Raw genomic sequence first — 16,234 nt, 5'->3', positions numbered from 1 at the left:
CTGCTGCCATGCCTGAGGGTTCTAGCCTGAACAGTGTGACATTTACAGCACTGGTGGGCCAGCCACACTATGGCTCTAACTCTGGAGACAGAACACAAGGTATGACCAGGCTGCCTGGGACAGCAGGCAGGGCCTCCTGAGCTCCCAATTCAGTAACTCATCACACGATCACAGACAAGTTACTTTAACTAAAATGTTACGTGTCTGACCTCTGTAATATTAAGGACAGTAATTCCTACCCTAAATATCAAAAGATTTTAATAAGAATACCAATGCCATATGAGTATAAAAAGAAACTTTTCTACATATTTTCCATACTTTGCAATTGTTTATAATGAGTATATTTTCCTTTTACACGCATAAAGGGGAAGTGTTAAAACAACCTTTTGAGGCTGAAAGCAACATGTTGCATAGAGAAAGATGCACAAGCCTACAACAAGAAGTCTGGCAGGCTTGGACACAAGCTTCCTGCCTGGCGCAGGCTCTGTAATTACACTGCCTGTCAGGGCTGTGTCCAGCTGCTCAAGTCTCTGAGGCCCCATCTACTGTGGGCTAAGAGGGAAGACCAACTCCTGAAATATGCCTGCACCTGGCCCATGGCCAAAGTGCACTAAATACATATGTACAGAATAAATTATTTTTCCCTCTCTGTGTCCTCGTTCAGTTCCTACTAATAAGGGAGGGGCAGGTCACAATTTTCATGCCCCTAATTCCAAGTTACTATAACCCATAATCAAAGAATCCTGACAAGTCATACAATTAGGAAGATGAGGAAATACCTTGAGTGAGAGAAGGAACAGATGACACATTCTGCTGACAGTTAGAACTCAGTTTGCAGTCTGTCTGATCAGTGGCAGAAATCATCTGGGGTGGGGCTTGAGACAGGAGTGTCTGTCTTCCTAGCCATGCAGGAGATTACTCAACTGAAGGACTGTGGGTCTTGTCTGCTTCCTCAATGCACATCACACCTGTTTGGGTACTTGACTACAAAAGCCTTTCCTCCTAATGAAATAGGTGTTTTTCTAAATCAGTTTCAGTTTGAGTAATTTCCAGACCTCCAGGTGACATCTTCATGATCCAGCCAAGTCAAGGCTTAATTTACTCAATGTTCTAGCATGGTCCCAACATGGGAACCAGGTAATGCCCTGCCTGCCCCTTTCTATCATCCCTTCTCTCTGACAATGCTCAAAAGCCTGTGACATGCTTACACAGACCCCCCCCCCCAAGCTCCTGGTCTGTCACTCAAATGGCATTTACCAAAATGTGCTGCCCACAGAATCATTAGGATTAATGATAAGTGTTTTCTGAGCACTTAAATTTATTCAACCCTCACAACTCAGCGTAGCAGACACTCTACAAGGGGAAAACCGGCAGAGAAGTGAAACAACGTATCTGAGGTTGCCCAGCCAAGGAAACGGAGAGGAGAGGAGAGGTAATACCAGCCCAGGGCCCATGTGCTGACCCCCACAGCACGCTGCCCAGCCTGCTGGTACCGCACCTCCCGTAGCAGGCGTGCCTCCAGGAGCTCATGGTAGGCTTTGGCGGATTCCTCAAACCGGTCATGTTTCTGCAGATCCAGGGCTTTGTGGTACAAGGCAAAAGCCTCTGCTTCCTGCAAGCAAAGACAAGAGATGTTTTCATGGTTTGATAAAGGTTTGTCTTTTTTAAGCCAACAGTGTGTGTAAGGGGGGCTATAATCAATGGCCATGTTAACTGTCAGCTATACCTTCAATAGTGGAAAAAATCCTAATATTCCAACTTCTCAGGAGCTCATCACTGGGTGAAAAACCCCTCATGAGTCCTCCAAGGAGACTGAGTGATGCAAGCACCACTAAGTCCACGTGACAGAAAAGAGAACAGAGCCGGGCAGGGAGTCAGAGCACTGCCCAGTGGGAACCCAGCGGGCCCTTTCTGGGTAAAGCCAAGAGTGGCCACCTCAGCCACAGTAACCTAGAGAGTCCTAGAGAGTGTATGTGGCATCACAAGAAAGAAATATATTTGGTCCTTGTCCCTGGTTCCTAAAGCTCCAAAAATCTTTAGAGATTCTAGAGATAAAGTGACAGGAGTATCTTTTGTCATTTGTAATAAGCAGCTTTTAACTATTCCTGAGTTTATGCTAATGAGATGACAGGTGGCTGGGGTCCTCTAGAAAAGTTTCCGGATGGGGAACAGTTGCCAGAGAAACAAACCCCATGATTAAGGGGTTGGAATTTTAAGCTCTCCCATCTCCCCACCCCTGGGGAAGGAAGAGAGGCTGGAAATTGGGTCAACCACCAATGATGTAATCAATCCTGGAGCTGTGACGGAGCCTCCATGAAACCACCGCAGGACAGGGTTTAAAGAGCACCTGAGTTGGTGAACAGTGCTGGTGGTCCCAGGCAGAGCCACACCTAGAGAGGGCTTTGCCCCTGGTATCTCGCCGTAAACATCTCTTCCATTCATTTGGCTGTTCCTGAGTTGTATCCTTTCTAATAAACTCATTAATGTAAGCAAAATGTGTTCCTAATTTCTATGAGCTAGTCTAGCAAATTATCAAAACTAAAAGGGGCAGGGAGTGAGAATCCTCAACTCTGTAGCCCAGCTGGACAGAAGTGTTGAGTATCCTGGCACTCAATACTTGCAACCAGCATCTGAAAAGAGGGTAGTCTTGTAGGACTGAGCTATCAGCCTGTGGGTTATGACACTAACACTAGGTAGTATCATAACCAAATTGAATTACAGGACACCCAGTTGGTGTTCTGAGAATTGGGGAATTGGTCGGTATACGGGAAAAAATACCCTATATCCTTGATGTCAGAAGTGTTGTGAATAAAAAGTTCAGTGTGACTGGGTCCAGTGGCTCAAGCCTGTCATCCCAGCACTTTGGGAGTTTGAGGGAGAAGGACTGTTTGAAGCCAGGAGTTTGAGATCAACTTGGCCAACAGAGCAAGACCCTCCAACCTGAGCAACAGAGTAAGACCCCCTCTCCAACATGTAAAAAACAAATAAATGATAACTTCACTGTGAATGGCTGCCATTGCTTTCTACCCACCATTCTGCCCCAGCTTGATCACTGATTGGGCAGGACAACTTTCCTCTGGAAGGGAGGGGGGCACTGGGCAGGCCAAACAGATGTCTCTACAGAACAGGGACAGATGACTAGCAGACTTCTGACAGAGCTCTGGAGCTCTCCTGGTTCCTCTAATAAAACAGAGCATGCAGGGAGTGGGTAGGGCCAACATGTGTTTTTTCTAGGAAAAACAAAGACAAGAGTATACCCTTGTTACACTAGGGTAGGACGTGGGTGGAGACGGATGGATGGAGAGAGGCAGACCGAAATGGAAGAGATGCCAGACCTCATGGTAGAGAGGAGAGACCAAGATCCAGGGAGCTGAAGTCAGACCTGGCTCTCCTCTGCCCTGGAGCATGGTCCAGGCAAGGCAGACCCCCTCTGGAGTCTCAGCACACTGTAAGGGAGGGAACCGTGCTGAGGACCCTCAGAGCACCATCTCCCTTCAATACTCTACCTTCCATTGGGCAGGCGGACTCCCAAGGCCTGCACAATGGGCCGCATGGAAAGGTGGCAGCAGCTAACGCAGGCCCTGGGGCTAACCTGGCCGTCACATGACTGACAGAATAAACACAATTTCTCTTCAGTATAATTATCTCCTAAGTGAAACACTTGTTTTTTTCTTTTTTTTTATTAAATCATAGCTATGTACATTAATGTAATCATGGGGTACAATGTACCGGTTTTATATACAATTTGAAATATTTTTATCAAACTGGTTAACATAGCCTTCATGGTATTTTCTTAGTTATTGTGTTAAGACATTTATATTCTACACTTAGTAAATTTCACATGTACCCTTGTAAGATGCACAGTAGGTGTGGTCCCTCCCTCTATCCATCCTCCCCTGTTCCCCCTCTCCCTCTCCCCTTTAGGGCTGAGAACACTGGATAGTTTTTCTTCCATTCTTGAGATACTTTGCTAAGAAGAATATGTTGTAGCTCCATCCATGTAAACATAAGAAACGTAAAGTCTCCATCTTTTTTTTTTGTTTGTTTGGCCAGGGCTGGATTTGAACCCACCACCTCCAGCATATGGGGCTGGCACCCTACTCCTTTGAGCCACAGGCAGTGCCCTAGTCTCCATCCTTTTTTAAGACTGCATAATATTCCGTGTTGTACATATACCACAATTTATTAATCCATTCATGGGTCAATGGGCACTTGGGTTTCTTCCATGACTTAGCAATTATGAATTGGGCTGCAATAAACGTTCTGGTATAAATATCTTTGTTATAAATTGATTTTTGGTCTTCTGGATATATACCTAGTAGAGGAATTGAGGGATGGAATGGCAGGTCTATTTTTAGATCCCTAAGTGATCTCCAAACATCTTCCCAAAAGGAACGTATTAGTTTGCATTCCCACCAGCAGTGCAGAAGTGTTCCCTTTCCTCCACATTCACGCCAACATCTCTGGTTTTGGTATTTTGTGATGTGGCTAATCTTACTGGAGTTAGATGATATCTCAAAGTAGTTTTGATTTGCATTTCTCTGATGATTAAGGATGATAAGCATGTTTTCATGAATCTGTAGGCCACGCGCCTATCTTCTTCAGAGAAATTTCTCTTCAAGTCCCTTGCCCACCCAGAGATGGGATCACATGTTCTTTTCTTGCTAATACGTTTGAGTTCTCTATGGATTCTGGTTATTAAACCTTTGTCTGAGACATAACCTGCAAATATCTTCTCCCATTCTGAGGGCAGTCTGCTTGCTTTACATACTGTGTTCTTGGATGTGCAGAATTTAGTTTGATCAGGTCTCAGTAATGTATTTTTGGTATTGCTTCAATTGCCCGAGGGGTTCTCCTCATAAAATATTCTCCCAGGCCAATTTCTTCAAGTGTTTTCCCTGCACTTTCTTCTAGTATTTTTATAGTTTTACATCTTAAGTGTAAATCTTTAATCCAGTGAGAGTCTTAGTTAATAGTGAAAGGTGTGGGTCCAGGTCAGTCTTCTACAGGTTACCAACCAGTTCACCCAGCATCATTTGTTAAATAGGGAATCTTTTCCCCACTGAATGTTTTTGTTGCACGGGGCTGAACCCGACACCTCCAGTATGTGGGGCTGGCGCTCTACTCCTTGAACCATAGGCACCGCCCCTGCACTGAATGCTTTTAATAGGCTTGTGAAAGATCAAATAACAGTAAGTAGCTGGGTTCATCTCTTGGTTCTCTATTCTGTTCCACACATCTACCTCTCTGTTTTTGTGCCAGTGCCATGAAGTTTTGATCACTATCAATTTTATAGTATAGTCTGAGGTCTGGTAGCGTGATTCCTCGTGCTTTGTTTTATTTCTGAGTAATGTCTTGGCTATTCGACGTTTTTTTCTGATTCCATATAAAATGAAGTATTAATTTTTCAAGATCTTTAAAGTATGACAGTGGGGCTCGGCGCCTATAGCTCAACCGGCTAAGGCGCCAGCCACGTACACCTGAGGTGGCGGGTTCGAATCCCCAGCCCGGACCCGCCAAACAACAATGACGGCTGCAACCAAAAAATAGCCGGGCATTGTGGCGGGCGCCTGTGGTCCCAGCTACTTGGGAGGCGGAGGCAGGAGACTCGCTTGAGCCCAGGAGTTGGAGGTTGCTGTGAGCTGTAACGCCACGGCCCTCTACCCAGGGGGACAGCTTGAGGCTCCGTCTCAAAAAAAAAAAAAAAAAATAAAGTATGACAGTGGAGCTTTAATAGGAATTGTTTGAAACATGAGATATAGAGCTAGCCATCTTTCAGAATTTCCCACTAAAATCCCTTCAAGGAAATACATAACTGCATTTAAAATGAGTCTCCATCTATAGAAATAAGAAGCAATGTTTATGGCCGGGGCACAGTGGCTCACACCTGTAATCCCAGCACTTTGGGAGACTAAGGTGGGCAGGATGCTTGAAGTCATGAGTTCAAGACCAGCCTGAGCTAGAGCGAGACCACGTCTCTAAAAATAGCCAGGTGTTGTGGTGGGCACCTGTAGTCCCAGCTACTTGGGAGGCTGAGGCAAGAGAATCACTTGAACCCAAGAATTTGAAGTTGCTGTGAACTATGACACCATGGCACTCTACCAAGGGCAACAAAGTGAGACTCTGTCTCAAAAAAAAAAAAAAAGCAAGGTTTACCTGCAGAGGAAAGCCTTGGATTACGTACCTGAGCCTCCTTTGTCTGAGTTTTGTGACTTTTAAAGCTTCCCTCATGATCATCCTCAACTGTGGAGCTGGCATTTAAGGCTGCAATTCGAATCTAGAAATTGGGGTTTAGAGAAAGAGACAAGTTACTTTCAGTTGAGATGTCATTCATCTCTTCAACCACCTGCAGATGAATACAATTCTATTCCACAGTGTATAATCTGTTCTACCTGGAAAAGCTATGGCTTCCTCTGAATGTGAGGCATAAACAATAAATCATCATTGAAGGGGAAAAAAAGGATTAGAACATGTTGGGGGAGGGCCATGCCAAGGTGTGCACATCCTGGATATTGTCCACTCCAGAAGAAACAGAGGCTAGGGACACTTCAGCAATAGTTCAACACAGTGGAAAACCCAAGTACTGGAAAAACAGATTCCCAACTAAACATGCTAACTTTGAGCCTTTCCAGCAACTGTGACAAGGACCTGCAAAATACTTTGGCTGCCACACTCTCAAATCTGCCAGCAGTCTTCCTGGGCAGAGGCTGCTCCATGATGGATGCTCCCCTCCACCCCCTCCAGGGGTGAGGGGCATTTGCCTGCTCCCCCAGGCCAATGCCCCTCACCCCTGGGCATGAGGAAACCAAAGAACGCCAGCACAATGGGCAGGTGTCCACCTTACCATGTTCAGAGAGATTCAGCACTGGCAGAACTGTGCTCCCATCACTGGCAATGGCTGCACCAGTCCACAGATCTACAGAGGAAACAGGATAGACTGAGACAGGGCCCATGAAGAACCAGGAATGTCACGATGCCGGGGACACCCTGGGCCACTCCCCTCCCTCTCCCCCCCGCCCCACCCTGGGTTCTATGCACACTGGCTGGTGAATGCCTTGGGACAGCAGCATGGTCTATATCACACAGGAGTCAGTTAGTCGCTCACTGGAGTACTGGCAGTTGCCAGGCAATGTACCAGGTGCCAGGCACATAAAAAAGTGAGAATAATTCCTGCCTGAGGGTTTACTGCTCAGCAGAGTAACAGGCCTCTGAACAATCATTTTTTATGAATTTGAATGATATAAAAAGAAACACAGGCATTATCTAAAGACAGAATAATTCATTCAAAGGGATTAAGGCTGGCGGAAGAGTAAGCCCTTGAATTAAGCCTTGCAGAAAAGGACGTACTGCAGGGAAGGTGGTGCTGAAACAAGGAGGAAGAAAGTGTGGTGTGGTGGGGAAGCCCTGGAGTGGGATACGCCTGCAGCACAGAAAGGCCGTCTGAGGCCCGGAGCCACCGACTCTGTAGGCAGGCACCAAGAGGCAAGGCAGGCACTCTGGGCTTTAGGGAAAACAAAATGTTTCTCCTATATTTTAGAAATATAATGGGAAAAAAATAATTAGAGGTAGGCAGATCACTTTGAAGGCTGCAAAAGATGATACGATTGGCAAAATGTGGAGAAATCAGAACCTCATACGTTGTTGCTGAGAATGTGAAATAGTGCAATCCCTGTGGAAACCAGTCCACAGTCTCCAACTACTAAACAGAGCTGGCATATGACCTAGAAATCTCACCACTACGTATCTGCCCAAGAGAAATGAAAACATGTCCATAATGACCGAGTCGCAGCACTAAAACAGCTAACGGTAGTATTATTCATTATTATTTGTAACAACATCATTCATAATAGCTAAAAGGTAAAAACAAGCCACATGTCCATGAACTGATGAATGGATAATAAAACAACGTCCATCAAGGGAGTATTATCAGTCATAAAAAGGAATAAAGTTCTGATATATGCCAAATGTGGAGGAACTGTGAAAAATTGTGCTAAATGAAAGAAGCTGGGGCTGCCATGGTGGCTCACGCCTGTGATCCCAGCACCATAGGAGGTCGAGGTAAGAGGACTGCTTGAGTTCAAGAGTTTGAGATCAGGCTGAGCCAGAACAGGCTCTTGTTGCTACTAAAAGCAGAAAACTTGGCTGGGCCCCCGTAGCTCAGTGGTTAGGGCACTGGCCACACACACACCAGGGCTGGCAGGTTTGAACCCGGCCCGGGCCTGCTAAACAACGACAACTGCAACAAAAAAATAACCGGGCGTGGTGGCAGGAGCCTGTAGTCCCAGCTACTTGGGAGGCTGAGGCAAGAGAATTGCTTAAGCCCAAGAGTTTGAGGTTGCTGTGAGCTGTGATGCCATGGTACTCTACCCAGGGTGACGTAGAGAGACTGTCTCAAAAAATAAATAAATAGGGCAACACCTGTGGCTCAAGGAGTAGGGTGCTGGCCCCATATGCTGAGTATGGTGGGTTCAAATAAGTAATAAATAAAACAAATGCAGAAAACTTAGGTGGGCTAAGAAGCTGAGGCAGGTGGATCACTTGAGCCCTGGAGTTTGAGGGTGCTGTGAGCTTGATGCCACTGCACTCTACCTGGGGCAACAGAACAGACTTTGTCTCAGAAAAACAAGGGAAGGAGGGAGGAAGGCAACAGGACAAAAGAGAAAAAGAGGTGAGGGAAGGAGTGAGGAGAAGGTAAGAGGAAGGAAAGAAAGAAAGCAAGGGAGGGAGCGAGGGAGAGACAGGAAAGAAAAGGGAGAAAGCCAGCCAGCCAGCAGACCACACTGTCTGACTCCAATTACAGTGGAACCACTGTCAGTTAACCATCCAAGGTACTGAACCAAACTGGTCAACATACAGAGGGGGTCAGCATAAGGAACCAGGTCTCCTGACACACACAAACTGATCAACATACAGAGGTGGGCAGCAGAAGGAACCAGGTCTCCTGACACACACAAACTGATCAACATACAGAGGTGGGCAGCATAAGGAACCAGGTCTCCTGACACACACAAACTGATCACAGAGGTGGGCAGCAGAAGGAACTAAGTCTCCTGACACACACATGTGGCCCATGTTCCGCCTATGAAGATTAGGTCAACTTACGGAGGTGGTCAGTGTAGAGCAGGCATCCTCAAACTATGGCCCGCAGGCAACATGTGGCCTGGCTAGGACATTTATCTGGCCTACTGGGTGTTTTTGCCAATGCTGCCTGTCCTGCTTAGCAGCCGACTCATCCTGGGGCCCGCAGTCCAGCCCTCCAACAGTCTGAGGGACAGTGAACTGGCCTCCTGTTTAAAAAGTCTGAGGACCCCTGGTGCAGAGAGTCAGTCTAATATTGAGGTTCTACTGTATACCAAATGTCCAGGATAGGGGAATCTACAGAGGCAGAAAGCAGACTAGCAGGCTAGGGGAGCACCAGGGAGTTTAGGGTTTCTTTCTGGGGGTGATAAGAATGTTCTAAAATTGACTGTGGTGGTGTTTATACAATTCTGTTAATATATTAAAAAACCACTGAATTTGTACACTTTAAATAGGTAAACAATATGGTATACAAATTGTGTCTCAATAAAGCCCTTATTTTTATTTTTTTTTGAGACAGTCTCACTTTGTTGAGTCCTTGGTAGAGTGCAGTGGCATCAAGCTCACAGCACCCTCAAACTCCAGGGCTCAAGTGCATCATTGATCGTAGCAACCTCAAATTCTTGGGCTCAAGTGATCCTCTTGCCTGTTTTTCATTGTTAGTAGAGACAGGTCTCACTCTTGCTCAGGCAGGTCTTGAACTCGTGAGCTAAAGTGATCCACCCACCTCAGCCTCCCAGAGTGCTATGAGCCACTACATCCAGCCAAAGCTCTTTTTTTGGCCGGGGCTGGGTTTGAACCCGCCACCTACGGCATATGTGGCTGGTGCCCTACTCCTTTGAGCCACAGGCACCACCCCAAAGCTCTTATTTTTAAAATGATGCCGGGAGTCCAGATGGAGTGGTGGCAGTGGAGAGTAGGAAGATTACCAGGGGGCAGACTCACAGGACCTGAGAGGACAGGAGGGGCAGCTGCTGAAAGTCCAACTCAGAGGCTGGCATAGGGACTGAAAGAGCTATGCAGGCTAAGCCTTAGAGACAGACTGCACACTTCTATAAAATGAAACGACCACTACTACTGCCACCAGCAGGGACCTCCAGCATAGCTTCCACAATGGGCTCTGAGTTCTCCAAAGGTCCTGCAAGGAAGGAAGCAGTCTTCCTCACAGACAAGAAGAATCAAACCCCTCCTAGATTGATCGTTATATTATCTCTTGGGTTTCACATTAGAAGAAAAGAAGGCTACTGATTAAAAGTTTGAAATATGCAACTTTACCATAAGCAATGCCATGATGTACACTGTGACCACCATACAATATGAAAAACAAACAAAAGTAGAAACTATAGCACTGAAACCTATTTCTAAGCTATTATCAAAATGAAACAATAGCAGAAAATAGGTATTGGAAAGGACTTAGCCTTTGTAGATTGTTAGTGAGACTGCAAAGTGGTGCAGCTGCTATGGAAAAGGATAGGACAGTTCTTCAAAATATCAAGCAGAATCATTATACCATATGACTCAGCAATTCCATTCTTTAGGCATATGCCCAAAATAGCTGAAAGCAAGGACTCAAGCAAATACCTGCATACCCTTTCACTGCAGCATTATTTACAAGATCCAAAAGGTGAAAGCAAACCAACTGTCTACTGAAAAGTGAACGGATAAACGAAATGTAGTGTACACATGCAACAGAATAGTATCCAATCTTAAAGTGGAAGGAAATTCTAACACGTACCACAACACTAAGTAAAATAAGCCAGACACCAAGGGACAAACATTGCATGACTCCATATATAGGAGGAACCTGAAATAGGCAAATTCACAGGGACAGAAAGTAGAATGGTGGTTGCCAGGGTCTGGGGGAGGGGGCAGCCGGGAGTTACTGTTTGATGGGTACAGAGAGTCTGTCTTACAAGATGAAAAGACAGATGGTGGTATGGTTAACACCACAGTGTGAATATATACTTAATAACACCCAGCTGTCCACTTGAAGAATGGTTAAAATAGTAACTTTTGTTTGTATATTTTGCCACAAATTAAAAAAGAAAGGAACTAGCAATCAATAGGATAAAGCATTTCCAGTTAGGATCAAAGTCAACACACTTTCAAAGCACAAAGACATTAGTTCCAACAAAGTCTCTGCAAGACCCTGATAATCTCCAGGCAGGCCAGCAGCTCAGGCCCCTCCCGAGGATTCCCAGAGGGCACAGCCCACAGCTCCAGGACCCAGCTTGGGACTCCACTGGAAATCAGAGAGGTGGGAGGGTCTCTCAATCCCCACTTTACAGCCTTTCTCCTGGTCAGCCACTGGGCTCTGTGCACTGAACCCCAGAAGACCTGTGAGTGCACTGGGCGTCAGACAGCCCTGTTAGATTGCTGCCTTCACTTACAGACCAGTAACTCAGTAACTACTCCGTAACCACTTAATAACTACTTACTTGTTGATTTTTTTCACCACTACCTTACTATAAAAATTGGCTGTCCTACATAGAGCTGGAATTGCAAGAAGGAAAAACTGAATTTGGAATAAGATTTCAGAGTGTGGCTGGGCTGTGTCTCAAGATGCCTGAGAGACTAATCCATTCTCAGTCTTGGTATCCTTGTGTAAAAAGGGGACAATGACCTGACTGAACTCAGAGCTCCTCTGGCAGAGACCAGCAGGTTCAGCAAGGATTCCCCATGTCACACCCACACTATAGCCAGTCCACCAGCCTTGTCTCTGTCCTTGTGCCACCCATCTAAGTTGTAGCAAGTCCTCCCAGATACCAACTGAACCCCTGTGGAGAAAATGAAGATGAGGGTCCAGGGATGGCCGACGGATGAGGTCTCTGGGGCAGTGGCAGGGTCTGTGTGGGGGGGAGCATATAAACAGCCATCGTGCCCAGGGCAACCTACTCCGGGAGAAAGAAGGCTTGCCTGCCTCTCATCTTGGCAGTACCTTACAGGAAAACACCCAGCTACCACCAGGGTGTGCAGGGTAAGCCTGGGCCTTCCCCAGGGCATCTACTTCTGTGTCTCCAGGACCACTGTGGGTCCAGGTTCAATCTCAGAGATAACAGGAGATGGCCCCAAGTCCAGGGAGGGGCTCTAGCCCCACATGCCATGTGAAACACTGCTCCTCCACCTCCATATAAATGGCGCCTATACTCCTTGAGGCAACCATACCTGAGTACTGTGATCAGCAGAGCCAAACAACTTTAAGGAGCCTGCAGTGTAAGAGAAAAAAATAAGAGATTTTAGGCTTCCTAATTATTTTCAAGCCAGCTCTCCTCACTGGAAGGGCACCCGTGCTAATCTGACATGTAGGAAAGGAGCACGCTGCACCTCTCCCCCTCCAGCCTACCCAGACCTCTACAGCACTGTCACGTCCTTGCCCTTGAATTTTAAGCAGTCTTACAAGACAGGCATTTTCTTCCCCATTTTCCAGATTAGAAAACTGTGGCTTAGGGAGACTGGCTGATACAATGCCAGAGAGGGACAAAACAAGACTCCAAGCCCAGGGCTCTTTCCAGCACAGCAAAAAACAACCTGCCTTACCAAAGAATTTCCTGCCTTCTCACAGGACAGGACTTCCAGGACACACACAGCTGAGAGCTCCTAAAGATAAGAGCCATATATGGTGTCTTGCGAGGACTCTGAACAGGTTTGCTGATGACCATGAAATAAATTGTATTTGTCCAGATGGCTGGGCTTCACTTATGCATCAAGATGGCTCCATAGAAGCAGAACACACGTCCAATTCTCTAATAACAGCCCTAGCAAAAAGCTGCTCAGTGTCCAAGCATCACACTAATTCTAAACCAGAGACCAGCTTCCATTTTATGGATGAAGCACCTCAGGCTTGCCACAGTAGATAACATGCCTCAGTTTACCCAGCTGTTCTGCAGCAGAACCCAAGCTTTAAGCTTGGCACTGCTTTTTAATATAGGTGTTGAGGACTGAACCCCCCAGACACATTCTGACAGCAGGCTCACTCATGAATTTCCACTTTTCATCAAGGGGAACCTAAAAACCAAAATGACCTGTCGTGCACATGAGGCCCACTAGACCAGCGTGCTCTCTGCCCACTACCCCCAATCCTGCCTTATCATTGCTACTCTCAACTACCCCAAATTCTCAGCAGCAAAATAAAGAATTACATGGAAAAGACCATGCAGTTCTGTAACGTGTACTGTATAACCCCCTTCTCCAGCACCTGCTATCTCAAAACTAGCCTTTACCTAAGACATAAAAATAAAATATCTTCTTAAAACTAAAATCTTATACTGACTTAATACAGCAAGGGACTGTTCCTTCTGAATTTCCCCTCCACACACCCACCTGCACACCAGAGTCACCCTGTCTCTGGGTCTATAAATGCCTCAGGGGTAGCAGTCCTGTCTTACTTATTTTTGTAGCCCTGTGTCTGGCACAGAACTGGTGCTCTGTGAAGGAAGGGACAAGTGAGTAGATGAGCAGTATCTAAGCAACTTACCTATTTTTTAGTCCTGCCCTCCATGTGGGGTTGAGACTCAAACAGAAAGCAAAGTGCTTCCCCAGGCAGGACAAATCTGCCCATTTTAGAGATGAGGAAGCCGAGGCCTTCACCCATATTCCTAAGGATGGCGTGGTCATAAAACCGCACCATTCCATAGCAAAGACCAGATGGGAGCTGGAAAGAAGAAACTGGAGGATACATCTAACTGGGTTTTTTTTTTTTTTTGAGACAGAGCCTCACTTGTCGCCCTCAGTATAGTGCTATGGGGTCACAGCTCACAGCAACTTCAAACTCTTGGGCTCCAGCGATTCTCTTGCCTAGCCTCCGTAACCCGTTAACAATACACTCTCTTTATTTTTCCCTCTTCGAGTTGCTGTTTTGTGTCTTAGCTGAGGTTGCCACATTTGAACACACGTCCATTCTGACAGATGTGCACAGAGCGACAGACTTCCATGGTTCCTTTGAAAATTTCAGATATTGGTAATTCCACAAAACACTAACACAGCACATACTACAAAGATACTAAAAGGAACCATGGAATAGTTATATTCAGTAGTTATTTCAGAAAATCTCTGCAAATTGTAAGTAAAATAATATACTTGCTGACCATGGGATAGTGACTGGATAGCTAACATGATAAAATCTTTTATTATAACAGCAGTTCACAACCCTTTCACAGGGGTCACCTAAGACCGTCCTGCATATCAGATATTTACATTACGATTCATACCAGTAGCAAAATTACAGTTATGAGGTAGCAATGAAAATAATTTTATGGTTGGGGGTCACCACAACATGAGGAAGTATATTAAAGGGTCGCAGGATTAGGAAGGTTGAAAACACTGTCTTATAAGCAGTTCCAATGTTAACCTTTTCCACATAGAAAATAAAAACACAAAAATAAACCATTATTTTGCATAACATTAAGTGACTCTAAAACAAAAATTCTTTTTTTTTTTTTTGAGACAGAGCCTCAAGCTGTCCCCCTGGGTAGAGTGCCGTGGCATCACACCTCACAGCAACCTCCAACTCCTGGGCTCAAGCGAGTCTCCTGTCTCTGCCTCCCAAGTAGCTGGGACCACAGGCGCCTGCCACAACGCCCGGCCATTTCCTGGTTGCAGCCGTCATTGTTGTCTGGCGAGTCCGGGCTAGGATTCGAACCCGCCACCTTCGGTGTACGTGGCTGGCGCCTTAGCCGGTTGAGCCACAGGCGCCGAGCCTAAAACAAAAATTCTTAACAGAACTTGTAAAATGTTTAAAAGCCAAAAGTGATAAAATGTAAGCTTTATCTTTCACTTTTCCAGATAATTTTAAAAGGACTATAGACATAGTCAGGTGAATGTGTACAAGCCAAATAATGATTTAAGGCCACACACAGAAGCTTTAAGAATTAAAGAGAATGGGCTGGGTGGTGTGACTCATGTCTATAATCCTAACACTCTGGGAGACCGAAGCAGGAGGATCACTTAAGGTTAGGAATTCAAGAACAGCCTGACCAAAAGCAAAACCCCATTTCTACCAAAAATATTAAAAATTAGCCAAGCATGGTGGCATGTGCCTATGGTTCCAGTTACTCAGGAGGATCACCAAAGCCCAGGAATCTGAGGTCACAGGAAGCTAAGATGATGCCACTTCACTGTAGCCAGGGTGACAGAGTGAGACCTTGTCTCAAAACATATGAACTTTATAATAAGTGATGCTGGGACAAATTAGTAGGCATCTGGAAAAGATAAAATTAGATCCATACCTCACACCAAATATAAGAATGAACTCCAATGGATTAGGAATCTAAATGAAAATAAAAAAGGAAACCATATAACTACTAAAGGAAGTGTGGGTGAACTTCCCCTTACCCTCCAAAGTTAATATTTAGTATTCTTTTTGTTTGGTTTTGGTTTTTCTTGAGACAGGATCTCACTCTGTCACCTGGGCTAGAGGGCAGTGGTATCATCATAGCTCCCTGCATCCTCAATTCCTGGGCTCAAAAGATCCTCCTGCCTCAGCCTCCCAAGTAGCTGGGACTATAAGGGCATACCACCATGCACGACTAATTTTTCTATTTTTGTAGAGACAGAGTCTCACTCTTTTTCAGGCTGGTCTTGAACTCCTGGCCTCAAGTAATCCTTCTGTCTTGGCCTCCCAAAATGATAGAGTTACAATATTTAGTATTCTTTTCCTTTTTTTTTAAGTTCCTTTTTTTCTTCACTGAAACAGTTTTTTTGACATAATTACTTAGTGTTAAGTATTACAGAAAGGCATTCTGACTATAATTTAAAATCCAGAGATAGTCAAGAATGATAAAGCAGGGCAGCACCCGTAGTTCAGTGGTTAGGGCGCCAGCCACATACACCCAGGCTGGCTGGTTTGAACCCAGCCTGGGCCAGCTAAATAACAATGACAACTACAACAACAACAACAAAATAGCCAGGTGTTGTGTCAGGGCCCCTGTAGTCCAGCTACTTGGGAGGCTGAAGCAAGAGAATCGTTTAAGCCCTAAAGTTTGAGGTTGCTGTGAGCTGTGACACCACAGCCCTCTACCAAGGGTGACACAGTGACACTCTGTTTCAAAAAAACCGAATGGTGGCTTGGCACCTATAGCTCAACCGGCTAAGGCGCCAGCCACGTACACCTAAGGTGGCGGGTTCGAATCCCCAGCCCGGACCCGCCAAACAACAATGA

At 45.6% G+C, this 16,234-nt stretch overlaps 1 protein-coding gene across 1 annotated transcript in view; it reads right to left on the bottom strand.

The window, feature by feature from the left end:
• The window catches only part of CABIN1 (calcineurin binding protein 1), a 172,723-nt gene that overhangs the window by 151,483 nt on the left and 5,006 nt on the right, over positions 1-16,234 (bottom strand). The window contains exons 2-4 of the mRNA XM_023508926.1: positions 6,845-6,916; positions 6,185-6,277; positions 1,499-1,612 (exon numbers count right to left, since the gene is read on the bottom strand). Coding sequence (XP_023364694.1) covers positions 1,499-1,612; positions 6,185-6,277; positions 6,845-6,847 — 210 coding nt within the window. The 5' untranslated portion in view covers positions 6,848-6,916. The remainder of the gene's footprint in view (positions 1-1,498; positions 1,613-6,184; positions 6,278-6,844; positions 6,917-16,234) is intronic.

The sequence above is a fragment of the Otolemur garnettii genome, unplaced genomic scaffold, assembly GCF_000181295.1.
Source record: "Otolemur garnettii isolate 467f Iridium unplaced genomic scaffold, OtoGar3 scaffold00292, whole genome shotgun sequence".
Classification (NCBI taxonomy): domain Eukaryota; kingdom Metazoa; phylum Chordata; class Mammalia; order Primates; family Galagidae; genus Otolemur; species Otolemur garnettii.
This window is presented reverse-complemented; position numbering and strand designations above follow the sequence as displayed.